At 49.8% G+C, this 25,436-nt stretch overlaps 8 protein-coding genes across 8 annotated transcripts; 4 read left to right on the top strand and 4 right to left on the bottom strand.

Annotated features, from left to right (window-relative positions):
- Positions 1 to 395: 395 nt before the first annotated feature.
- Positions 396 to 945, bottom strand: KY384_008781 (uncharacterized protein; the record flags this gene model as incomplete). Its single annotated transcript, XM_044817268.1, has 2 exons — positions 396 to 739; positions 792 to 945. The coding sequence occupies 2 exons, from the start codon at positions 943 to 945 to the stop codon at positions 396 to 398; spliced, it is 498 nt and encodes a 165-aa protein (XP_044665863.1).
- Positions 946 to 5,989: 5,044 nt separating this feature from the next.
- KY384_008780 (uncharacterized protein) lies at positions 5,990 to 6,662 on the bottom strand (the record flags this gene model as incomplete). The annotated part of the gene is made up of 2 exons (XM_044817267.1): positions 5,990 to 6,435; positions 6,488 to 6,662. The coding sequence occupies 2 exons, from the start codon at positions 6,660 to 6,662 to the stop codon at positions 5,990 to 5,992; spliced, it is 621 nt and encodes a 206-aa protein (XP_044665862.1).
- A 983-nt stretch (positions 6,663 to 7,645) lies between these two features.
- On the top strand, positions 7,646 to 8,104 carry KY384_008779 (uncharacterized protein; the record flags this gene model as incomplete). The annotated part of the gene is made up of 3 exons (XM_044817266.1): positions 7,646 to 7,733; positions 7,877 to 7,892; positions 7,954 to 8,104. The coding sequence occupies 3 exons, from the start codon at positions 7,646 to 7,648 to the stop codon at positions 8,102 to 8,104; spliced, it is 255 nt and encodes an 84-aa protein (XP_044665861.1).
- Positions 8,105 to 12,046: 3,942 nt separating this feature from the next.
- Positions 12,047 to 13,779, top strand: KY384_008778 (uncharacterized protein; the record flags this gene model as incomplete). The annotated part of the gene is made up of 6 exons (XM_044817265.1): positions 12,047 to 12,223; positions 12,384 to 12,671; positions 12,734 to 12,784; positions 12,886 to 13,327; positions 13,400 to 13,490; positions 13,551 to 13,779. 6 exons carry the CDS (start codon positions 12,047 to 12,049, stop codon positions 13,777 to 13,779), a joined length of 1,278 nt encoding a protein of 425 aa, XP_044665860.1.
- Positions 13,780 to 13,979: 200 nt separating this feature from the next.
- KY384_008777 (uncharacterized protein) lies at positions 13,980 to 16,211 on the bottom strand (the record flags this gene model as incomplete). The annotated part of the gene is made up of 4 exons (XM_044817264.1): positions 13,980 to 15,603; positions 15,664 to 15,688; positions 15,750 to 15,779; positions 15,842 to 16,211. 4 exons carry the CDS (start codon positions 16,209 to 16,211, stop codon positions 13,980 to 13,982), a joined length of 2,049 nt encoding a protein of 682 aa, XP_044665859.1.
- Positions 16,212 to 17,382: 1,171 nt separating this feature from the next.
- Positions 17,383 to 19,358, top strand: KY384_008776 (uncharacterized protein; the record flags this gene model as incomplete). Its single annotated transcript, XM_044817263.1, has 5 exons — positions 17,383 to 17,478; positions 17,790 to 18,229; positions 18,313 to 18,723; positions 18,773 to 18,975; positions 19,087 to 19,358. 5 exons carry the CDS (start codon positions 17,383 to 17,385, stop codon positions 19,356 to 19,358), a joined length of 1,422 nt encoding a protein of 473 aa, XP_044665858.1.
- A 722-nt stretch (positions 19,359 to 20,080) lies between these two features.
- On the top strand, positions 20,081 to 21,538 carry KY384_008775 (uncharacterized protein; the record flags this gene model as incomplete). The annotated part of the gene is made up of 1 exon (XM_044817262.1): positions 20,081 to 21,538. The coding sequence occupies one exon, from the start codon at positions 20,081 to 20,083 to the stop codon at positions 21,536 to 21,538; it is 1,458 nt and encodes a 485-aa protein (XP_044665857.1).
- A 427-nt stretch (positions 21,539 to 21,965) lies between these two features.
- Positions 21,966 to 24,290, bottom strand: KY384_008774 (uncharacterized protein; the record flags this gene model as incomplete). Its single annotated transcript, XM_044817261.1, has 1 exon — positions 21,966 to 24,290. The coding sequence occupies one exon, from the start codon at positions 24,288 to 24,290 to the stop codon at positions 21,966 to 21,968; it is 2,325 nt and encodes a 774-aa protein (XP_044665856.1).
- Between the last annotated feature and the right edge of the window lie 1,146 nt (positions 24,291 to 25,436).

Raw genomic sequence — 25,436 nt, 5'->3', positions numbered from 1 at the left:
TCCCTCTATCATGTAAAGATATTGAAATCAGAGGCACGACCAGGCGTGAATGTAGTCGATCAGAGCTCAGCGATGTGCCGAGAGTATCGAGAAGGAGGAGATTCAAGAATTGTAGGATGCAATGATGTCGCCGAGTTTGGTGATGACTGGGTGGTTTGGACGAGCGATCTTGACGTGCTGAATACGCTTGAGCCATGTGAGAACAGGAGCAGGGGGGCACGGCGCGGAGAGGAGCGGTCGTGGCATGTTGTATGTTGGAGAGCAATTGCAAGAGCCTCCTGCGCTATCATGCACTGCTTTAGTCGATCCTTGAACAATTTTGGAAGCAGAGGGCTTTTGAACGGCGGTAGCGGAGGCTGCTGCTTATTAGTAACAGCATTCTACCGCTTGCAGGTTCAATGGTCTTTGGGACTTACCTCAGCGAACATCGTTTGATCGTTGGTGTCTCGGAATTCAGCCTCGGGAATATCTGGAAGGGGTTCGTGTTGAACAGGTTTCAAATTGAAAGGATTGGGGTTGATGCCCTGAGCAATCAACTTCTCCATCTCGACGTCGCGTAGCTTGCGGTGCTTTGACATTTCTTGTTGCCATGCTTGACCACCCCTTGTGCCAGCCTTGAAACGCCTACGCTCACCGAGCATATCGACGTATATAGATGGCTCACTTGCCATTTTCGAACCCTCAAGGCTTGAGCCTGTGATATGGCTCTGTTGTGTCTTTATCTGTTCGATAAGTAGAGCTGCGCAGGTATGAGAGAGAACTTGGAGAGCTAGAGTGATGGTCAACCCCACCTTTTTCTTTCTTGAGCTTGTCTCTCATGCTCTTTCCCATTCGATGATTAGCTCGTTTGGCCAGATCTAGACTTGCGTTCTCTGCATTCAACTTTGCCAAACGGTCTTCATTCAGATCATGTCTTCGCGATCTTCGGTGCTTTTTGGTACCCATGTTTGCAAGTAGCCTGGAATTATGACTCGAAGAACATTGATCGATTTGGAGAAGAGATCGTAACAGACGAATGTAGTGGAAAGCAGATATGTGAAGAGCTGGACAGATAATTGGGCATAGAACTAGAAGTCGAGCAGAAAAGGCGAGTCTACTGAAGGGGAAGGGATTTTGAGAGGTGGGTGTAGAAGGAAGGAAACATTTGGAGGGAAAATGAGCTTCGTACTACATCAAACCCCGCATTTCGCCACTCAACAATGTGAATGCTCACGAGCTGGACTAGTCTCAATCAAGGCAGTGCTACGCTCGCAAACCTTCTCAGTAATTCACTTTTCCGCTTGTCGCAATCTCTCAAATGGAATCACGCGACGCTCACGCAAATCGAAAAATAGTATTATGCCTTCACCTAGGGTCTGACGCCTCTGGCAGTTTTAACATGGCTTTTCATACCAGTGGCTATAGAGCTTGTATCCTCATGTCTTATCTCATAGCATGTATGACCCATTGACTCGAAATCCTGTTTTTATCCGGTGCGAGCCGTTATCTGTGGCGGCAGCTATGGTGGAGTAACACAATCTCTGAAACCCTTCCGCCAGGTGTTCTTGACGCTCATACCAAAGTATGATTTGTGATGTTAGCCACAGCGGCTTAGCTCTGAAATCCCATGTGCTGATAGCCCCAGTGGCTACAGATTGGATCGGTACTTATCGTGAATTTGAACCTCAGGCATGTTGAGACCTCTGACGACATGCGATGGTGGAGTCCCGAAGCGCGAGAAGAAGTCCCATTGGAGATTTTTAGGAAATCAGATGCGATGCGGGTGCATACCGCAGAAGTAGGGTGCAGGGAGCTGGAAATAGTATGGGTAGGAGTGACATCCCACCAAGAAGTATCACAAGGTCAAAATCGACCTTCCGGCTTCTATTGGAAGCATCATTCTCAACGCCACCGGTCAGAAAGAGTGCCAATTTACTGCATAGGAGGACGAGTATTGCAGCATGGAGTAGGTAGGTGAGAGTGATCTAAGCCCTGAAATCTGAAATAGAATGGTGTAGCTCAAGGTGAGCTGCGCGGACCCCTAAGTGGGAATAATGCAATTCTTTCTTGAAATTAATCCTTCTGTCTCGCGCCATTGTTCCTCAAGATCTTCGAACACATTTATAGACAACGACCTAAATAAAAACTCGGCCTGTCGTAGGTGTCACAAGCCTGGAGCGTGAGGTACGCCTAGTTTGCCCTGGGGTTGCCAAGATGCTTTCTCAACCACTTGGAAATGGCAATCATAGCATTAACATGATCGAACTGTTGCACGTCGCTAGGGCTCATAGTCTGAATTGATAGATCGATATGCAGGAAACCAGGAGCAGGAGACTGAAAGCACAGCTTTGCACAGGGCGTCCGTCACGGAACTTTAGATAATGATTCCCATTGTTTGCCTGCTCCAAACACCAAAGGCTGCTTATAATCGATAGACCCGCCACACTGAAGATCCGTAGAATCACAGATGAAATGTGTCGTAGTCCTTTCAGCAACTGAAGATTGTGCACATGAGAAATTGAGGCTTCAGAATTCGCTGTAATGTCTTTCTGAAGTAGTGATGGCGTCAGAAGAGATTGTCGCACAAAATTGAATCCGCATAAGGGGAAAGAATATAATGGGTAATATCATGTTCACATTTCATAGAAAAGAATTTGTAGAAAGGCACGTTGGCTCAATGGTAATGCCAAGACTAAGTCCATTCTATCTTGAATTCCTGTCGTATCTCTGACGTAGCTTGTGGGCGGCTCTGTCTAGCGTCAGCTACTCAACCATATCAGGTGTCAGAGTGGGTGCGGGGGTTCGAGTCTCAACATTCTTTTTGTCAATTTTTTTTTCTTTTTCCTTGCGATATTTCGCTCGGTCACGAGCGGCGCCATCAGCACAGCTTGACACGCGTGTGTCACATATCTACTAGACTTTGATAACAATTTGATTGAAGTTCTACTAGAGCCTTTGATCATGTCTCTCCCCTTGAATCAAATTGCTTGAACAATGGTTGTGGTGCAAACGGAGACATCTCGCCCGATGATCTAGGCTACAACCACCCCCGACCCGGACTGGATCAACGATGGAGATGCATACAGCCTGCATGTATCATGGTCTTGCTTGAGGTTTGAGACTCCTTCACCTCGCTCGTCATATTTTGCAGAGCATGACGAAAAAAAGATTCAGCGTTGGACGAATACCCACTTCCCCTCGGGTGAAGATCCGACACACAGGAAAATTTGTAAAATGTCTTTGCTCCAGGTCCTGTCGCAGGGCTCAGCGAAGTGGTGCTGGAGGGCTGTTGGGTACATTTCAGGCCATTTCTCGACGCGTATGGAACGTCAATTTCGTTCGTGAGCATTGTCCTACCGACACTGCGGATGAAGTCTTTGGTCAGGTCAATCTTCAGAAATAAAGATCCCAAAAAGGTAAAATCCTAGAAGCAAGGCGTTCATCGTGCATGAATCTTTGGTGAGGCAGACAAACAATAGGCTCTATCTTAATTTTTCATCGTCTGCCAAACAAAAGATACCGTAGCTATCTAAGAGTTGAAAACCTCGTCTCCTGGCGTTGATGATGACGAAGAGTGCAAGTATACGTCGCAATGTCTTCTCAAAGTCAATGACCCATCAAAAAAAGGAGTCACATAGATTGAGATAGCGATGCAACAAAGGTATATATAATGCAATAATCAAACTGTTGCTATGCGTCTGTCACTGGACGACTGAGGGGGACTGATCACCCTTCCTTGGCGGCAGTGGTAGTTCAGCGGTTATGAAGCCCAAGTCCCATTCTCGTAATTGTGCAATTCACCGGTTCCACAACCTTGTAAACGGCCCACTCCCACTGCAGCTCTGGGGGGGATCACCGAAACGGAAGGGAACTGTATGCGTGCAAGGCTCGAGACCGGCCCTGTTCAAATCCTGGCATCGGACGGAAGGTCTTCAGAGAGAAAACCATTTTTCACCCCTCGCCCCTACAGCCCCTTTGCATCTTTTGGCTGCTCCATCACTTGATATACCTTGAGTGTCTTTTGGATATTTTTTGACCTGTCTATACACCGTCCATCACGTTGTGGTTGGTGCTTTCACTTGAAATCCTAACTATCGCCAATCTTTGCCAAGGTTGTGCTGAATTATTTGCATTATGACGTTTCGTCCGCCGTAGTTTTGCGTCGGCAGCGATTGAGAAACGGCATCATCGATTGCAGAAGAGAAGGTGCTGCGGCTGGGTAACAGGCTTTTCAATATTGATAGGCATGGGAGATGGGTACTGTGAAAAGTAAAGGGAGGAACTTTCGATCTGCGGATTTCTTGCGTGGGTCGCGAGCAGAACTTGGCTTCACTTGACTCACAATCAATGCAGACAGGTGGGCAATGGAAAAAGTCTTGTGCAGCAAGGGTTTGGTGGGGTAAATTGCCAGAGATGAGACCAAAGTGGCCACGATAGCTCAGTTCACATACAATGATGAGATGAAATGTATATTGATGGGATGAGGTTGCATGTCGCTTTTCAAAATCGGCCTAGTTGATCCATATCCGGTGGTTCCGCGGGCGCCATCCAGAACTCTGCAGCACTAGATCAAACCCTCCGACAACGTCATGTCAAGCCTGATCGATCATTGTGTCCCAAATTCAGATCATTGATCGATTTAGAGAGTTGCAGGCTGTACCTATGTCAGCTGTCTCTTACATGCTTCATTTCGAAGGCTTCAACAGATATTTCGGAATCCCGCAAGGCGCGGGTCTCGAATTGCTGATCCTCTAGGCAACTACGTATCACTGATCTGGAAGTATGCAATCTCGCATATCAACATCGTTGTTGTCCGAGAACAGTCTCGCAACAATGATTCCATATTGATACATTCAGCACTTATATGCTGCTATCGCACTCATGCGGTGTGCCAGAATGCGCTCTCAGCATGAAACCCCGTCAAACCCGTGGTGAATCCTATGGGAAAAGAATCGCGCAACAAGCAGATTCGAATGACGTTTCTTCCAGCCAAAGTAGCTCGCAACTGATAGTTAAACAATAGGGAAAGAGCCATGTAGCTAGTAGGCTGTCCAACATTTTGCTAGGTCGTTTTCTCAGCTATTTCGAGTTCTAGAAGATACAGAGAAATTAACGCGCAGACATGCCGCTCTGCAATACGTTTGCAAGGCGCTTTCTCAGGCCAGAACGTAGCAACGCAACAAGATTGCAAAGCGGCTTTCAAATCACTACAACCCAAAAGAGGTGAAGAATTTGCAGGGACATTGCCAAAATACAGGCTTGAGATCAGCAAAGAAGTGACTGCGCAGCTAGCCATGCGCTACTATACTCACTGTTGGGAACGTTCTCACTACTAAAGATGCTCAGCATCGGGTTGCTTTATCAGGTGATTCTTACCGCATAGGCGTGGTTTTTTGGCATCCTTCTTGGTCCTTGGGTACCATATACCAGACAGCTCTAGAGAGCGTCTGTCTTGCAAAGTACTCGACACGCCTTTGGTTCCTTCCTGGTCTACATACACAGTGCCGTACGCTACCGAGTCTATCTGAAAAGATGCTCGGCCTTCTGCTCGCCTTATTCTAAATTGATTGCCTTGGATTCGGCAAGAATCATATGCTTTTGGTCGCCAATATGGCATCGTGCCCTTCTGGAGACATCAATGACAACTTGAGGATGCTCAGTGGCTCTCTCATGGCCCATGGTCGCGAAGTTGCAGTCATATCCTGACGTGAAGTCTTGGGATTGTGGCCGTCGGACATGGTTCGTTCATGTTGTGGAAGCTCAGCAAAAGCTCCAAAGACATTATTAGTAATGCCTTCCGATCACAAAGGCTTCCAGGGATGTCAACAATGCCCATAAATTTAATAGAAGACGAGTAATTTACGAGCCAATCCAAACAGAACGCAGGCATGCAATGCAGACAGAAATGGTAGAGAAGGTAGGCAAGATAAGTGCATGTAGAAGCTTGATTTGTATTAAGCTAAGACCTACACGTGCAATACCCTGCACGAGTATATCCGTCTCATCAAACCTACCGCTTAATCCTCATATTAATAGAGTGGACCGCGTCAATGAGGATTGGTGCCAGGTCCTGGAGACCGCTCGTCAAGGCAATATGCTTCATCATCACCGAAAGCACATAAGTCAAACGTTCAATCCTGACTTGGCGTTCAATGTATGTCTCGGGCAAGTGTAATCCCAGGTTGTCCGGCAGTTGTTCGTGTTGAATTGGAAGCATAAAATTCATATCAGGGAAGATTCCCTTCGCTATGGCCTCGTCGATTGCGTCGTCTCTCATTTTTAGATGTCTTCCTTCCTCACGACGCCAGGCTCCGACAGCCCGACTACCCAAGGGATATCGCGCTTTGAATTTCCCGGGGTTTTCATAGCCTTCCTTCAAACTTGTAGGCCCCCCGCCTTGAAGGCTTTGGCCTGTTTGGTGAGAGCCGGCTGCTTTGATGGCCATGTCTCTCTGTCCTGCTTATATGTCAGAGATGTTGCATAGACAGATTTCCAGACACCGACTCACCCTTCTGGAACTTCAGCTTTTCGCGCTTTTTTCTCCCAGGCTTATGCCCATTGATTGGCATGGCGACTTGAAAGTTGATAGGCGTGTTCTGGTACGTGAATTCCTTTAGATTTATGTCGGTGAGATTCTGACGATCTCTTTGAATCTTAGCTTGCGGTCGTTTCTTTCTCGTCATGTCTATGCGTACAGCAATGCGGTGATGTATTCAATAGTGGTCCGTACAAGAAAGCCTTAGCTTGTACGTTGGCAGTGCGAATATCAGGATAAGCTGCTGAAACTACAGGCACCCCTCATGTACGGTAGTGAGCCTTTCTGGGGGGCACAATGGGCTGAAATCTTACTTGGGGGCTTGCCGGACCTTGTGCTACGTGGAGCCCGACTGAGGCTTTGCCACAATCATTCGGGAGACTAACCTCAGATAAGTGAACGCAATCTCCCCCAACCAATTTGCTTCACTATATTTACCTCGAGCCTCATTCTAGAAGAAGCACGTGGCCCACACTACAGTCAAACACTGTCTCACCTGACAAGCACTTGACAAAGTCACGCTGACACTATTCACTTGTATCGTCGATGTCTTTGAGCACGTGTAGTACAACATTCCGTGAACAACCGAGTCTTTTGCCACCCTGTAGCCGAAGGTGATAAGGAAAAATGGGAAGTATTACCCTCGATGTGCCGCCTGATCTTCGATCGTCTCAGATTGTATCTTGGCAAAGGCAGATTTGGGCTCTGATTTGACTCCATTTTCCCGTGAGGTCGGTTGTCATCGGGTCACGGTGAGGTAGCACAGTTCCCAAAACGGACAATGCATCCTGAGCCCTGTCGCTGCGCTTGCCAGCCTTGTGCATTTAAGCACCTTGGTCCCCCGTCCCTTTCTCTTTCCTCAAGAACTCAGAAGCCTTTTCAGACTTGAATTTCTTTGCATAGCTTTCTCTCTATCACATCTTCATACTGCACTCACAATCCCACATCACAGAATCATACTGCACTCACATTCCCACATCACAGAATCATACTGCATTCACAATCCCACATCACAGAATCATACTTGCATTGCAAGGCAGCAATACCTTCACGTCTCTGAACTTTTGCCCGAAGCTGAGACTATTCTCGCGTGTTACACCAACTTCTTCAGAAACCTTGCCACATTTTACAATGGGCCCCTCAGGACGCAAGGAGGGCAAGAAGTTCACCAAAGGTGTTGAAATGACAGAGTCAACGGGCATGACTGCGCCGCTAGACAGTGAGTTGAAGCCCAAGAAATGACTTTGCAATGTGCAAAGCAGCTTACCCTTGTCAACAGACCTTACCATGACCTCAAGTGCGGGCACGGAGGAGGGCATTCCTACCCAAAAAGGGTGGAGAAAGCCCTTGACACGAGAACAGCAAGATCGGCAGGCTTGTACGTTGCCCTTTCTCATGTCTGAGATCCTAATCTTAGGCTACGACTAACAGTTTCTCAGACCTATACCAGCAACTGAGTGCCCCTTCCCGCTACCCAGCGACAGCCCCCCCGCCGCCTCCTCCTCCTCCTCAGGAAAACAAGAGCCAGCAAAAGTCCCCGCCGCCGGCTCCTCAACTTTCGTGGATATATCCACGTCAGAGTCGGAGTAGGAGGGAGGGAGGACTAGGAAGGGGGAGGAGGGGGGGGTGTTTCTTTTGTGCACTTGAATGATAGTCCTTTCTTAGGTTCTTAGGTAGTGATCGGAAGGAATGACGAGGGGGGTGGGGAGGGGGAGGGATGTGGGGTGGGTGGTGGCCTGGTCAGAAAAGTCCTCTGCTTGCATAGTTTTCTCTTTATTTGTCAGGTAGTCATCAATTGAATGACTAGACCTCGTTGACGGTTCCCTCTCTTGTCTTCTCGCGCATAGTCGTAAGCAATCAAGAGCGCCGACGACATGGTTGATCGCTGGCAAGCTGACTGCAAAGCGGAAATGACCGGATGGGATTGGTATCTCCATCGTCTCCATTGAGTGATGAAGTTGACACCTTACCGTCGTTGTAGAATTTTACGCTCGTGGTGACGTCGTGCAAGTCTTGAACGGCAATTTGCGCTATCATCGCTGCTTCTGAACCGTCAGCTTTGAAGCTGCCACTACTCCTTGGGCGATGGTGTTGTAGAACGGGGACGCTTTGGATGCCTCATCCTGGCCGCAGGAACATAAAGACAGACTCCCAAGGTGAACCTATGCTACATAGCGGAGCCGATGGGTCTGCCCACCTGGAGCGAGAAGCGGACTGTGATTGCAATGCGATTGCCCTTTGGGCAGTCAAAGTAATCTTGAAGTCGCATATCATGGCATGGTAGCTATTATGCGCGAGTTTATCATTTACCCCATTCACTTACGATCGATTGAGAGGGCTCGAGTGATGTATTATGGCTCTGGAGCTGATAGTGCATGCTATCTTCGCCGATCTTCAAACTGCTTAGAGAGGGTAGCTTGCATGATACCAAGCCTGAAGCTCAGCTGGCTATCTAAGGGAGTGGCTCTACTTCGTTGATTGTTCGCTTCCATGTCTTTGGCGTGAGGCTGCAGTCCGCATACAAGACCCCCTTCATTCGTGGCAGTGGTGAAGCTAATAATTTGCATTCGAAGAGACAGGAAAGATATCCTCCCATTTCCTTTCTCGAAAATATCTAAGCCAGGTTTGCTACTTAGACAGGTTTGTCTATCTCCCTAGACTTGATTAGGATCTTGAGTCTTGCTTCGCAAGACCACTGATATCTCTTATTACGTTTAATATCGATCTATCAGAACTTCACGGGCGGTAACGGCACCAAACCTGAATGCTTCGGAAGGCTCGTTGTAGCCGCAAGTGCCCAGCGATCATCCTTTCTTTTTTCAAGAACAGAGATGCAAAAGGGAATCACGCCCGATCGTGCCGCATCGAGTTCCTTTTGCACCGGGGCGCAGCAAGGACCAGCAGCATTCGTTGTCAGCACTCTTTAGGAGCGTCAGTATTGAAGATCTCTCTATCTACGTTTACGCCTCATGCACAATGATCTAGTATAACAGGAAACTGGCACCTGGTATTATTGGGCTGAGGAAAGGTCAGTATCGACGCGTTTTTTGTCTATCCTTAGCTTCAGTGCTCCATCTCAAGATATAGAAAGACTCAAGAGCATATTGATTGCTTAGTTCAATAAATCTATTCCATGATTTAGCTTTGCAATGCCAGCTTTGGTTATCCAAGTAGCAGGGACATTCGCCGCTCCATCTCTTTTCAAAGCCAGTGAGAGTTTTCTTTAGGCTTTACAAAGCCAAAAGTACGGTTTACCATATGGCTTCACTGTCAAACGAACGATCTACATGTTCTTAACGACTACACGGCTGTCGACTTTCCTTCAGAGGTAGATATGTAAGGGGCACAGGCACGCAACATTATTTATTTTAAGAGCATCTTGCACCACCTTGTGGTGAGAAGCAGGGATAGAAATCGATGTCAGTGGGTATAGTGACTCTCATGCTCTTATCATGATATTCCTTGATCAGGGGTAATTATCTAGAAAGTCGTTGTCAAGCTTACCTTTCTCTGATTTGGAAATAGAATGAAGACAGGAGAACAACTTGACTGCATCTCAGGAGTTGACTGTCGTTTGGTTTCCCCCAAGTCTGCCTGGCTCTTGCCAAATCGATCAACACATCTAGTCTCCCCTCTCCTCATGTGGAAATTAGGATGCGTCTCATTCGACGTTTCGAAGCCGCAGATTTGGAGTCATATACAGACTTACAATGCGTCGCATCCATGCTGCAGGTACTCCAGAGTCATGTTATCATAGCTATTCACTTGATGAAAAGGGTAAAATACTCACATGTGGGCAATGTCGTCGATTGAGAAGGCCTAGACACTTCAAGAGTCCATGGGGAAAGAGACTGATCCTATCTTCACAACCTGCATATTCCCCAGCTCGAAGTAAGAGGGCTGTCTGTTTGCGCAATAGAGCCACCTACGGTCCTTTTACGCCCACCGAAGGATCCAAACAAAGCTCAATCAGCCATCAAGAGACATGAGAGTGACTTCAATGACCAAACAGCAAGTATCACTGGGTTCCTGCAGCTGTAGCGAGCCTTCTGAAGCTCCCCGTTTCCGTGCCGCAAGGGTTCCTCTTCATTTAGTCTACAACCAAGTGAGAATGGCCCTCAATGTCAGCTTCAAAGCTAAATCAAAGTACAGAAGCCTTCTCAGAGAATCGCAAGCAAATGGAAACGATCATGAGCGAGGACAGCATCAGTCATGTCCTCTCTCAGCGCAAGCAAACAGCCCTCTCCAGCTCTGCTACGCAGCGACTGCTCCTTGCGGGCCATTTTGTTCTATGCAGAACATCTAATCGTCACCAGGAAACAAGTGCCGCTGATTTCTGGAGGCCCCTCTCATTGTTCTTGCTGCTAGAGCAGGACTAAAAACGCATCCTGCTTCGGTGCCAAAGTGACAGCTTCAGCGTGGACGGCTCAGATAGAGCGATGAGGAAGAAAAAGAGTATGAGAGACCTCGGCGAAAGATTCGCGAGCAAAAGACCCGGCGATAATGGGAAAGGGTGATCTAGAAGAATCGATAGAGCAGCGTGCAACGGACTGCACTAATCTTCTCCTCGGGCAGAAAGCTGATGCTTGTGATCAACGAGCTGTGGGGAGGCAGTATCGTCGCCTTGTCTATCTACAGTTGCTCCCGAAGCTTTGTTTGGACCTTCGACCACGCGAAAAGCTGAATGGCTAGCCTAATTGCTTTGCTTGATGGTCTTACTGCATGGCTCAAAATAGCATTGTTCAGTCTGTCCCCTGAAGCCAATCTGCAATCTGCCCTTGCCTCCTGCCCGAGAACTTTAAAGACATCTTATACGGCTTTCGAAGCGGCGAAGACGGTGCCCAATACTCCGTCATGATGCACCGGGAGCATTGCTCGTCAAGAAACCCTTCTACAGGTACCTGCATTCACACAAGAATTAAGGAGCAATTCTCTGTGGATGGAACATCATTACCATTGCTACCCGCATGCAAGACGCGTAAGAAGACCTGGAAATGGCATCAAATTACAAGCCTAGAAGTGTCTACCAATGCCCTCGATTTATGGGATGTTGACTGAGAAGACGTGGATGTCAGCAAAACCTGGCTAGGCCGCAGCCTTCAAGCATTGTCTACCTTCACCCTCCCTATTTATTGCAGCATCTACAAGCAAGCTATGATCAGAAAGGGGGAATTTCCCTAATATTCAGCACCATCTTCGGCTCAGACCAAGAGGACTGGCTGGCCACCTGCGGAATCAAGTCACTACTCACTCTTTCACGCTGTATGATGCATTCAACCATGGTTCAACCAGGCATCAGAAGCCATGAACAAGTTTTCAATGATCAAACAGCATGTATCGCACCCATTGTCCGCCCAACAAGCATCATGCAGGTACCCAAAACCCCCGAACAAAGCCGAGACGCGCATATCCGAAAATTCAATTGAGATCGCACTTACAATTTCTCGACTCTTCATCATTCTTATTGATCATCTACCCCTCTCCTCTTTACATTTCATATCTCAAAAAATAGCCTGTCGACCACCCACCACAATGTCTCCCACACCTTCCCGCATCTCGACGCTCGCCTCCCAAATCGCCACCAACACCTCCATCGTCGACGAATACCTAATAACCCACAACCTCCCACCCTTATCATTCGAGCCATCCTTTCCCTCGAAAATCCCCATTCCAGCGTCCGAAACCGAGATCATCGCCGCCCAAGACGCCGTCATCGCCGCAACGCAGGAACTCCACAATTTAATGAAAGGGCCCACGGAGATGTTGATGGGACTTAGCGTGCTTCTCCCTCCCCTCCCCCCTCCCCCCTCCCCTCTCCCCTTCCCCTTCAACTCCCTCTCTCCTTCCTCACTAACCAAACAACATCCAGGTCGTGTCCCCCAACGACGTACTAAGTCTGCAAGCAGTCTACCACTACAAAATCGCCTCACTAATCCCACTGGACGGGTCCGCAACATACGTCGAACTATCAGAGAAAAGCGGGCTCAATGAGATCGATTTGAGAAGGGTGGTGAGGCATGCGATGACGAATCATGTTTTCCAGGAACGCGAGGGCAGGGTGGCGCATACGGCCGCCAGCAGGATTTTGAAGGAGGAGGGGACCATGGCGGATATTGTGGGGATAATGACTGAGGAGCTGTTTCCGGGGAGCGCGAGGGTGAGCCATATCTCTGGTCGCTTTGGCTAAGCCTTCCAAATCCTGCTAATACTTGGGTCCAGACGGTAGATGCACTGGTGAAGTACAATGGTGCGAAGGAGGCCCATGAGTCGGTGCGTACTTAACCCCCCCCCCAACCCCGCCCTTCCCAATTTGGTACCAAATTTCGAAAATCTATCCATGTTGTACAGTAGTTCGGAGTTCATGATCTTAGGGTTTTTCAATCGGCCATAACACCCCGCTATCCCTCTACGCCGAGCTCTCCCACCACCCCTCGCGAGGCCGCCGTTTCGCAGGCGCCATGTCCGGTTTCGCCGACCGCTCGCCCATTGGTACGCTCGCCAAATCTTTCGATTGGGACTCCGTCAGCACCGTCGTCGATGTAGGTGGGGGCTGGGGTGACGTGAGCCTGGATCTCGCGCGGCGGTTTGGGCATCTGCGATTTACGGTGCAGGATCTTGGGCATGTGATTGAGGGGAGGCCGAAGCTTGGGGAAGGGGAGGGGGAGGCGGGGGTGGGGAGGAGAGTGGAGTATGTAGAGCATGATTTCTTTGGGGAGCAGGATGCGAAGGGGAAGGATGTTTATTATTTTCGGTACATTTTTCACAATTATCCGGATGAGAGTTGTGTCAGGTTGCTGAAGGCGCAGATACCCGGTAGGTGTATTTCTTCTTCCATTGGCAGTTGGGGTTGATGATGGAGAGGATGGGCTGATACGTGACGCGTAGGATTGAAAAAGGGCGCGCATATTCTGATTCAGGATGCAGTGATTCCTGAACCGAGAGATGAGCTGCCGGCTTATAAGGAGAAGTATCGACGGTGGGGTGACCCTATTCTTTGTGTGTACAACAGTTGCTAATATTTCGCATCGATCGACAGATCTATGGACCTCGTAATGCTCACATTTTTTGGCGCACGAGAGCGCACGCTTAGGGAGTGGAAGGAAATTGTTGGGAAAGCCGACGAGAGGTTTGAGGTGAGATACCAAGAGGCAGCGCCGGGGACGCCGAGCGACATCCTTGATGTCGTGTGGACAAGCGACGATAAACATTTCTCTGCGGAATGGAATTCAGCTCATAAAGCGCAAGGAGCAAATGCTGTAGAGTGAGTAAGAGGGCTGGATTGAGCGATCAAAGTTGTCAATATTATCCCCGGGTTGGATGACACGAGGCTAGAAATCAGCGGACTCATAGGAGAGAGGTCACAGCAAAAGCGTTAAATTTATCGGACTGCTATGACAAGCCGAAAGGGGTTCAAAGCCCACTGACAACATCCTGCTAGGAATGTCACAAGCTTCTTCACGCGTGCTTACTGCTCCTCCATCATGTCCTTCAACCCCACCAGTACCCCCTCAATTGCCCTCATGAACCTATCCGCCTCTCCGTTGCGGCTGTTGACACTCATCGCAATTTCATCCTTCCTAATGAAGTAACACACCGTGAACCCATCTGCACTCGGAGGCCCAAAGCCAGCATAGGCCAGACAGTCGTTCTCAACATTGCTCCCCATCAGCACCGTTGTGTTCAGCTTGCTCCAACCTGGATCCTCAAAGATCGTAGGCTTTTCCGTGGTCGGGTCTTTCAGGCGATTCACCTCCATGAACGCTCGCCGACGTTTCCATAGTTGTTGTAAGACGTAGAGGTGTCGGTGATGTGACACCCCTGCTGCACAGCGTTTGCTTAAGTCGGCGTGTGCGATTGCGGCTTTCTTCAGCAGTGTGATGACATGCGCAAAGCTTACCGCCTGTCCACCTGACATTTGAGCTGTATGGTATGCTTTCGCGAAATCCAAGGCTTCTTGTGTTGTCGTCCGGCTGACGTCTGTACGACCGTGCAAGTATTGTCGCATGAGTACTGGTTCAAAGCCCGACACCACCTTTTCGTATGTAGTGTAATGTGCAGCTTGAAGGACAAGCTGGAAGAAAGCGTCTGGGGACACTTTGGCGGTCGACTTGATGAATTGACTGCCGTAGATGGAATGATGAAGCGTGGAGAGTTGATGCGCAGAGATTCGTGTTGCAAGATGTTCCTGCGCGAGAAGGAGGTCTTTCATAAGGGCGTCAGGAATAGTAAATGTGAGCTTGCGCATTTTCGTTGGGACGGAAGAGATGGTGCCATTTGACATGCCGTTCGTAATAGGAAGGGTGGACGATGTAGCGGGTGTACTACTGTTCTTAGGCGTAGATGAGTTGTGTAGGATAGAGCCTTTGTAGATCTCACAAGCCATGGCGATGTCGACAGAGCCATCAGTACACGTGTGTTCGAAGTTCATGCCCGCTTCGCCATTGCGACAAACGATAATGGCCAGCTTGTCATACCAGCGATTGAGGCATGTGCCGACCTGTACGCTACCCTTGACGATGTCCGTACCACAGATCATGTTACGGCAGATGTCGGTTTCGGTCTCAGGGGAGCTGTCATCTAGACAGAGGACAAAGAGCGATGAGTCTATGAGCCCAATACTTCGACCATTTTGTAACCCGGCACGGATGAGCTCTTTCCTGCAACGAGCCCACACTTTCTGGTGCTCTGTTGTGAAGACCCCTATCGAACTTCTTGAAGCTAGGTCGACAGGTACTGCATTGGCGTCATCTACGATGTCTTGCAGGGCTTTACAGAGATCTGCCTGGTTGATGATTTTATTTGTAGACTCCTCCAGCACTTCAAGACTATAAATCTGCCCTTGACACATGACCATGATATGTGTAGCATCAACGTCCATTCTTAGTCTTCCACCGTCGTCTTCAGGTATTCTTGTCACCCCAAAGAGCCACCAGTATTGATTCATGCATTGTGGTACACCACGGAATTCATCGAGAGGTAATTCGTCATTTCGAATCTTTTGAGAGAAGGTGACAGTTGAGCGCACGAGAGATGCCGCCCTCGAGATTTGATCATTCCGAGATGCTGTTGGGTCTTTGATGAACGAGCAGCTAGAGAATCATTAAATCAGCACACTTATTGACTAGGCCAACATGAGAGGGGTCAATTACAAGGCGTTGGAATTTAGGACGACAGCTACGTCCAAGACAAAGCTGTTAGTCGTGCCCAACAACAGTTGTCGATGATCATTACATACGCGAATCATCCCCTAGGAAAGCCTCATAGCCTGTTTGCACGTGAGTCAATGTATATGGCTTAAGTCGTCCATTTCAGCACGGGCAGACTGACAGAAATGCTCAAAGTAGTTCACATGATTCTCATTGTAGGTCCCAAGCTGTGCCTGTAGTGTTGAGCCTTCACCGCTCAAGAAGTCTTTCACTGTGTCGACAGTCGTTTTGTGCTCCTCTGTCAACTGCAGCGGCTTCACTGCCTCGAGGTACCTCTCGCAAGACGACTCGAGCGACGGAAGTGGCTGTTTTGGTAGTCGTCGTTGGGCAGAGAACGTAATTCCTGACTCGTCATGACTCCATGGCCTTGCCGAGGGATCTGGTCCATTCCGAGGGAAGGTGCCAGAAGCTTTGAGCGTGGGTTTGAAAGAGCTTGATGACTTCGAATTTGAGGTCTGAGTGTCATTACCATTTGTGAAATCTGTAACCATCGTGACACCATGCGGAATAAAGCGACGTCAAGATAGGATCGTCGACGAGGTACAATACAACGTCTAAGAGAGTTAACCTACGACGAAATCTTGCACGCTATTGCATGCACGGTGAGTTCATCACGCTAACTCGTGCATGTGAATACGCATCGCCCCTTCACCAGCTGCCTTAGCGTGCCCGAGCTGCATTGCAGGTCTGCAGGATTGCCAGCAACTGGCAGGGTCGGAATGCAGCCACGTGAAAGCAGCCTACCTCAAGAGTCAATGATTGCGTAACACGATAAGAGGAGAAAACTCCCATTCATTTCCAGATCTCAGAGCTATCCGAAGATCTGCGTACATGCGACGTGCAGAATGAGGAGAAAATGTCTCAGTCGCCAAGATGCCTCTTTACGTTTTCAAAACAATCGCTAGATGGGTTTCAATACGGCACTAAGGGCTAGCCCCGAGGAGCCTCCCTAGAGCAAAAGAGGTTAGGCTCTTGCTCTAGGCCCGCATTGGGCTTTTCAGGAGAGTCGGGGATGTTCGGTGAGCACAGACCACTTCCTGTTGTAAACATGCTGAAAGTCCCTTCGATCACACAACTGCATGTAGAAGGCGAACGCCGATCCCAGACAGAAGTAAGGCATGGGAATTGGCCATTGGGTTGTTCCCGTGGTCGGAATCTAGGCCCCTCTTACCGCTCCAACCAAGGGCCGAACCATTACTGCACCTGTTGCTGCCCGATGGTGCCTGTCTTCTGTGCCTAGTCTCGGGTCATTCAAGCAGGAACATCCAAGCTGAACGAGCTCCACCGAAAGACTCCATCTTGTTGACAAGACAGCTCAAAATTCAACTGCCAGGATCCTGTGTTTGGCTGCCGAACTTTCGGCCATTCACATGCATAATTCGACGACCTAACGGATCTCACCGTCATGCATCAAGGAACCCGTCATAAGCGAGCGTGAAGCGTCAGACTTGTCTCGTCTAGTCACAGCATCACGATCGCCAGGGAGACCGCCGGACGTCAGGATGGACAGTCGCTTGGGAAAGTTGCGGAGATTGTGACCAGTTGAAGTGAATGTCAAAAACTCTTGGCCTGGGCCAAGATACTTCCAATACACTCATTTGGTTCATGGACTTTCTATCTGCGATGGGCAGCTGGCAGTAAACCGGGCTAGTAGCATTCAACATGTACTACAAACCAAACAGGCACCTCGATGTGCCCAGCACAGATCTTCTGACTTGGATCTTTGGAAATGAAGATATTCATGATACCGACCGACCGGTGAGGGCCAAGCATCCGGGGTGGATTTTCGCAGTGGCTGATCAATGCGACGATAGCTGTACATAGATGCTTTGGATCCGGAGCGAAATCTGACTTATCGTCAAGCTCGCAATGCTATCAGGTCGATGATCAGGGGTTTCCACGAACTCGGCATAACCAGGGGCTCAGTAGTTTGTCTGCACTCGTTCAATGTACGGAACCTTGGACCATTACATTGTTGGACTTGCGCTAACAAAAATTCCTTGGATGAATGTAGGACGTTAGTGCTCTCCAGGCAAGACTTCTCTGATCACTTGGCTGAACGGTGACAGATATACTATCCATTGATATTTTTGGCCGTCATTGGTGCAGGTGCAATTTTTGTTGGGTCCAATCCCGGTTATAAAGAATTAGAGCTCACAAGTCTTCTTGAGACCTCGAAGCCCAATCTTATCATCACAGCCCCGGATCTACTGCCAGCCATCCAGAGTGTTGCAAAGATATGCCATATCTCAACCTCAAAGATTCTGACCTTTGCGGAGCAAGACGAGACTCCCAAAGGCTTCAGATCATGGACAGACCTTTTCAAGTTTGGCGAGCAGGACTGGATCCGCTTCGATGACTTGCATACCGCCAAGAGCACACCGGCGTGCTTAGTGACGACGAGTGGGACCACTGGGATGCCTAAGCTTGCCGTCCTCTCACATCATGCTTGGGTCGCATTGAATTGTGTCATTGACGACCCAGTGCCAAAGCCTTATGACATCAAAAGGTAGTCTTCCCTTCAGATACATCGTCCCAGACTACGCCCCGTTGATCTCTAGTATCGCATGACAAGATCTGATATGCATGCAGGTTGGTGTTTCTACCGATGTTCCACACCTTTGCTGCTCCCCTTTCACACCTAGCTCCTTTGCGCGAAGGGCATGCGACCTATGTAATGCCAAGATTCTCCATGTCTCAATTCGTCGACGCTGTTGAGAGATTCAAAATCAACGAGATCATGGTTGTCCCTCCAATGATTGTCAACTTTGTATCCTCGACTAGTCCAAAGGCTTACTTGAAGAATGTTCGCTTCGTCTGGTGTGGAGGTGCGCCATTGGATGGTGCTATCATGAAGAAGATGTATCGACTCTTAGCTCCAAATGCTTGCATAGCACAAGTCTATGGCATGACCGAGGCTGGCTGGATATCAACATCGAACTTCTTCCCGGAGCGCGATGACTCTGGTAGCGTCGGGAAACTTCTGCCAAATGTCGAGGCTAAGTAAGGCATTCAGTGACAATATCAGTGCGATTCACTGATTGCTTCTCAGGCTGATCAACAGTCGCGGTATCTTTGTTCAGGAGGCTGGCAAGAGAGGCGAGATCTGTGTGCGCGGACCACGCCTAATGAACGGTTACCTTGGCAATGCCAAAGCAAGCGCAGACTCTTTCATCGATGGTTGGCTGAAGACAGGTGATGTCGGCACAGTCGATAAATATGGCAAGATCTTCATCGTTGACAGGCAAAAGGCAAGTAAGGCTTCCGTTGTCGCCTCTTTCCGTGCTAACGATTGCTGCAGGACCTCATCAAAGGTGAACAAGCGTGCTTCGTGACGATCTCGATGTGCGACTGACAGTGACACAGTGAGAGGCTGGCAAGTCTCGCCCGCCGAGTTAGAGGGTATCCTACGTTGCCATCCACAAGTTGCCGACGCAGCAGTCATTGGGGTCCAGCACGACAACTCTGAGGCACCTAAAGCTCTCATTGTTCGAAATACGGAATCTCTCACGGAGGAGGACGTAAAGGCCTACATCGCAGCCCTGTTGGTGAGATACAAGCATCTTGACGGCGGCGTCTCCTTCGTCGAGTCAATCCCAAAGAGTCCCAGCGGCAAGATCTTAAGAAAGTTGCTGTGAAAGGAGACGCTCCCTGCCCTGTTGGCAACCAGTGTAGATGCTTGACCTTGCAACAACCATTGCAGTGTACAGAACCAGAATGTTATCACTGAAGCTGAGGAAGGGAGTACCTAAAAGTGGAACCAGTATTGTAATCCAGAGTGACTGCACCCACTCTCAAAGCACCCACAGATTGTTGTAAATAAAAGCCCAAGTACATGTACCACCCTTCGCCAGGACGTCATCAGCCACGCCCTGTTGCACATTCCCTTTTAGCTCCTCGATCTATCCAAGACTCGCAAAGACGATTTGCCCCACCAATGACTCTGCCGTAGACGTCAGCGTGCATATTCACCGCAGTCTTCATAATCTGGAGACCTCAGTAGCTGGACCCCTCATTTATCTCCATCTCAACCTCTCCGTTCATCTGCGGGCCCACTCTAGTGCGCTGAGAGTTCAGGCTACTGGCCACCAACCTTTGTGATAAGTTCCTTCACTAATTTCATCGCTGCTCTTCACACCACAGCCAGCTTGGCCAGCCAATTCTCAAGTCTACTCTTGTCCTATGCCAACATCCAGTACATTGAAAACTCGAACAGCGTCTTCATCGCATCGCTCACGACAGTAATCTCACGAACGCCAAAGTATCACTGTTCCATATCGTCCCAGACCAATATAATCTCAACACCCTCAACGCACCCCCCACAAACACGAGCAAATACCACTCCAAACGCACCGAAAACATGACCGACAAACCCTCCACCACTGCAGAAAGTACCACCTCCCCCTCCACCCCCACCACCCCCATCGACAAGCTCAACGCCCTCCTAACCACCAACCCCTCAATCGAATTCCTGCGCTTCCACTGGCTCGACTACAGCGCCACGGTACGCACACGCCTAGTATCCGTCCGCTGCGCCCGCGCCCTCGCCGTGGCCTCCACCCCCTCCGCTCCCAACGATTCAAAGTCCACCACCAACTCCGCCAGCAGCACCGGCACCATCTCCGTGGCCTCGCCCATGGCCTCTGCCTTCCTAATCGACGGCTCCTTCCACGAAGTACACGCCGGCAAGAAGGACCATCTCGTGCCGGACTGGGACACGCTCAACGTCCTCTCGTACGCGCCAGGGCACGCGGGGGTGATGTGTGCGATTGACGAAGGGGCGACGGGGACGGAGGAGGGGCTGGGCTTTGATCCGCGGAGTTTGCTCGTCAAAGCTGAGTGCGACGCCGAGAAAGACGGCAAAGTCAATTTTCTGGTGGGTGTGGAGATCGAGTTCTATCTTCACGTAGGCTCGACGCCGGTGAGACCCGTCGTGGACGTCACGAGTTACTGCTCCACGGCCTCGCTGCGCACTAAGTACGGGAAAGTGCTCGAGGATGCGGTGCGCTGGACGGAGGCGGCGGGAGTTCCGGTGTGGACGGCACACAGCGAGCTCGTGGACGGGTTGTTTGAGATCAACCTGGAGCCGTTGACGCCGGTGAAGGCGGCGGACGCGATCGTGTATGTGACGGAAGCGATAAAAAGCGCGGCTGTGGCGCAGGGGCTCAGGGCGACGATGCATCCGAAACCGTTTGATAAGACGCACGGGGTGGGGATGCACTTGCATATTTCGCTGCAGGGCGAGGGGCGGGAGAAAAGTAAGGATGATGGGTTCTTAGCCGGGGTGCTGGACAGCGTGCCAGGCATCTGCGCGATATCCATGCCAGGATACGATAGTTATCTTCGAGCGGACTTCGCGGGCGGGGAGTGGGTGAGCTGGGACACTGAGAACCGCATGTGCAGTGTACGCAAGATACGCGATGCGTACTGGGAATTTAGGTTTGTGGATGCGACGGCGAATCCGTATTTAGCGCTCGCGGCGATTTTGGGGACGGGGATGAAGGCGTGGAAGGCGGGGAGGGAGCTTAAGATGAAGCCCGTGCAGGGTGTGCCGCCTGCGGAGGAGGAGAGGAGGAAGGAGTTGGGGGTGGAGAAGAAGGCGCCGGGGAGTTTGAAGGAGGCGGTGGAGGCGTTGGAAGGGGATGGGGCGGTGAAGGAGGTTTTGGGTGAGAAAGTGGTGGAGAGGTTTGTGGGGTATAAACGGCATGAGGAGAGTGTGCTTGCGGGGGCTTACGCTCCAGGAGAGACGGAAGATGGTCATGGCAATATTTTGAATGGGGGTGGCACATGGATTTGTAACGGTATGATTAGTAGGTAAGTGGGTGCTCTTGTTGCTTCAGTAGATGTAGCTGGCTATGAAGAAACACAAATGGGTTGAGCAGAGTAATGCGAGGCTTGGTGGTACCAGTGAGATATGAAGTCCTCAACAAAAGAGTCGAGTTCAGTGTGTGATTGCCTCAAACTTCTCTCTATGATTAAGACTTTGTGCTTCTTGTAGGCATTGACATTTGGCCGGGGATCTTTTCGCAGAAGTCCTTCCTCTGATTATAAACTTGGATATGTGAGGCCTACACTTTGAACACCGAGAAAAGGTCATATTATGGGTCACAGTATGATGAGTCTATTGCAGTTGTAGCCTGTTGTTCTTGTACAGAATGTCCGGGGAACTTTTGTCTAGATGAAAATCGTACTATGTACAACCTGTCAAGCGTGGTGTGTATGTGTCCCACGCCGTGGAACATCCTCTAAAAAGTTGCTTTTTCGCAGGACACATCAGCAACCCAATCCTCTTCCATATCTTCGGCGCCCCCAAAACACCTTCTGATCTCCCCCAATGCTACCGAGAACCCTCTGTGAAAGTCTGCGTAGAGCTCCTTATTTCCCTTGATCTCATCGAAGCAAACCATGAGGCAAGACTTCTCCCTACTAATGATTCCGATCAGGGTATCTCGAGTTGTGTCACTCAAAAGAGTCCCTGCAGTACGTGTCGCTACAGCCTCATGGAGGCCCACAAAAGCCCATGACATCCCCAAGAGTAATCCTAGATTTGCCGTCGGCTTTCCACTGAGCTTCAGCATAGTCAAAGCAAAATCTGAGGGCATGGGTTCCAAGACGTCCTTCAAGCAGCGTGGCTGCTTTCCATCTCCTCCTGTCTTCAGGAGCATTTCGAGACCAATCTCTATCAGCCCAGTGTTGTCAGTTCGGCGCGCTTCATCCATACCCGGTACCCCAGGTCCATCAATCTCAGCCTCAAAGCCATTCTGAGCTCGTAGAAGCCGGACCACTGATGATGCGAGAATGGTGGTCGTCTTCGACGGTATAGAGATGGTTGATTCGAGGAGGCATGGGGAGGTGAGCCAGAGAGGAATTAAGACGGGCATGGTAAGGCTATCGGACAGTACCCTGGATGCGGCACTGTATGGTGGAGGACCTGTAGAATCCACAGTGGCCATGGTGAGCGGCGGGAAAGGTAAAGCTATGACAGTAGGCGACAGTACCGGATTGTCGGTGGCGAAATTGTGGTCACGTATTGCCTGAGCTGAATCGGTCTTTTCTCTTCCTGTAAAAGCCCAATAGCCATCTTGTGAGCTTGCGTTGCCCATGCTATCGATCCAGCGCGCCACAGCATCGACTTCGCTGTGTGTGAAAGATCCGAACATCTTCCCGCCCCATGAAAGTTCTTTGACCAGCCGACTATTCTTGCTATTGCCCTTACGCACCCAGGGCTTCAGGTGGGCAAGGTGATGCAAGAAGTCCGCCTGCCATTGAGGATCTTTGAAAGCATGCGGTTCGAGCCAGTCAACAAATCTGCGTCCTCCCATCTTGATGCGGCTGGTGCAGTGGATTTTGTAGGCTACGGGTGTTTTGGCTTTGAAGATCCTCAGCACATCTTTCTCTTGCGTGTTATGTGTGCGATACACCGGCAGCTTGGCGATACTGGATCTCTGTGATGGACACTGTGGCCCTTCAGCTCCCGCAGAGAGGATGAATCCCGCCTGGACACGTTTCCATGCTTGCTGTACAGCAACTTCTCCTTCATTCCGTTTTATGATATCTAAATACTTGGTGACTGACTGTAATGCAATAGCGGTATGACCTGAGTCCGCATTGTCAATCGAGATATGAAGAGCAAAATAGTACGAATTGAGACCCAATTCTTCCAGTTCCCTTGCAGCCTTCATCGTCTCCATCGTTAAGCCTTCAAAGTGCATGTTGTAGCCGAGTATTTCTGGAAGAAACTCATTTGGAAATAGTGATACGAGTAATTGAGCGACGGCAGCTTTCCAAACGCCAACTTGGTCCAATTGATGATCAGGGTGGATAAAACGAGCGTCGTCTGCGTCTGGTAAGCCCGACCTAATGTCTCGCATCAAGTCTTTATATACATAGACATGGTTCATGTGTGAGTTTCCATCTCCGAGCTCTTCTGACATGACTTGCCACGCATCCTTAGTGGTTGGTCGAAGGGAGAATGGGGTTGTGACTTTGTTTACGTGACCTAGCCAGGCACCATCTACATACTTTACTGGTGCCATCTGTTTAAGCCACCATGCCGCCTCTTCTTTGTTTTGAAACATCTCCCGGGGCAGCCCTTGACGCCTCCTTAGAATGTACTGCTCCCATGCCTGAGTGATCCGGTCATGCTCCGCCTGCATGAAATGTGCGAGGGCATCTGGCGTGTACTGATCAATGGACAAGATCCCATAGTTCGTTTGACACTTGGCATCATTGAGGGTTTCGGTAAGCAAAGACAAGAGCAAGTCGCGGGCTTGGGGGAGAATGTCTGGATACTGCTCGAGATTGTGTAACTTGTGATATAGCAGCTTGTATCGAGATATCTCTTGTGCTTCCTCGTGCTGTTGGTCGCTCTGAGGCACTGCTAAGTTGCTCGAATCCTTCTCATCGAGTTGTACAACTTCCAGCGCCGATGTTGAGCCAGCATTCTCGGGCGCGAGTTTGCTGTTGAAGAAGTGTTTTACGGCAACAGCGTACAGCCTGGTAGGAAGTATGGCAAAGGTCACAAGCAAGATTGCTTGCCAGATGTTGGGTATGTGGACAGTGAACGGCATGACTGTCACCGTCGGTACATCGCCACCAAGTCAGCAGACGAGTATTGCAAGGCTAGCCACAACAAGCCCTAGAACTACAGTGTTCCTGAGTACCGTGGAACTTGTGCATTAACTGACCCTAGGACTCTCTTTCCCGTCTTTCCCGTCTTCCTATTGATGTCGGCCTTCCATCGGCCATGAGCGATTTGTTGACAGAATCACATCATTCTCGCGTATGCAATGCACATGTAGTGCATCTACTCCGCTTGGATTAGAGTTCTTGCATCTTCGTGTCTGGCAAAGTGAATACCTCCGGCGGTAACAATACTATCGATACACGCGTTCATCTTTACGCCTCTGTTGTACGTTATGGTCGATCGAGATGGTACTTTCCGGTGAAACCTTCACAGACCGACGCTGTGGTCGGTTTGTTTGCAGCTGGTGCATCTGGTGCATCTGGTTCATAGCTGAACTCCTTTCCATATTTAGTATTGTGCATGCATATCTCCCGGATCTGTACCCGAACACCGGGCAACTCCGCAGCGGAGACGTTCGCTCTCGTTGGTCATAATCTTCCGAAAACGTTCTGGTTCCTGCAAGTCGCGGACCCAAGATGCGATTCTGCCATCGACCTCACAGAATGCCATCAAAGTTGTTACTAATTTTGAGACTAACCAAGGTGCTCCGCCATGGCGACCGAGTCGCTTCGACGTGGACACGCGGCACCAGCAATGCAGCTTGACACGTCCAAGACACAACCTTACAGCGTTATGCTTAGTGTGTGAATTTGCACGTATTTGCGGCAAGCATTAATTGAGTTTGCTGGCATTGTCTTCATGCACCTTTGACTCTGCATGAGGCACTGCACACTGCACACTACTACTGCATCTTGTATCTGCACCTTGTATTGTCGGGTCTCGGCTGCGGCCCCTTGGCAAAACGTGGATCATCGTCATTGCCTCATTTTTAATTTAGTGACAACACAGATCCATCGCGATCCAGCCCTGACAGGACAGACTCTGAACGCGGCCCATTCCGTACATCGTGATTTGCTCGCTCCTGAAATTCTTTGGCGGTGTGGGGAATTTCCAGGCGCGATTCACTTCAAGTCGAGCAAATAATGGGCCTTACTCGTTCGAGCTCTCAAGACACTTGACACTCAACCGA

The sequence above is a fragment of the Bacidia gigantensis genome, assembly GCF_019456465.1.
Source record: "Bacidia gigantensis strain McMullin 20006 chromosome Unknown contig_304, whole genome shotgun sequence".
In the NCBI taxonomy this organism is placed as follows: Eukaryota; Fungi; Ascomycota; class Lecanoromycetes; order Lecanorales; family Ramalinaceae; genus Bacidia; species Bacidia gigantensis.
The sequence above is the reverse complement of the archived record's forward strand: the minus strand, read 5'-3'. Positions and strand labels throughout refer to the sequence as shown.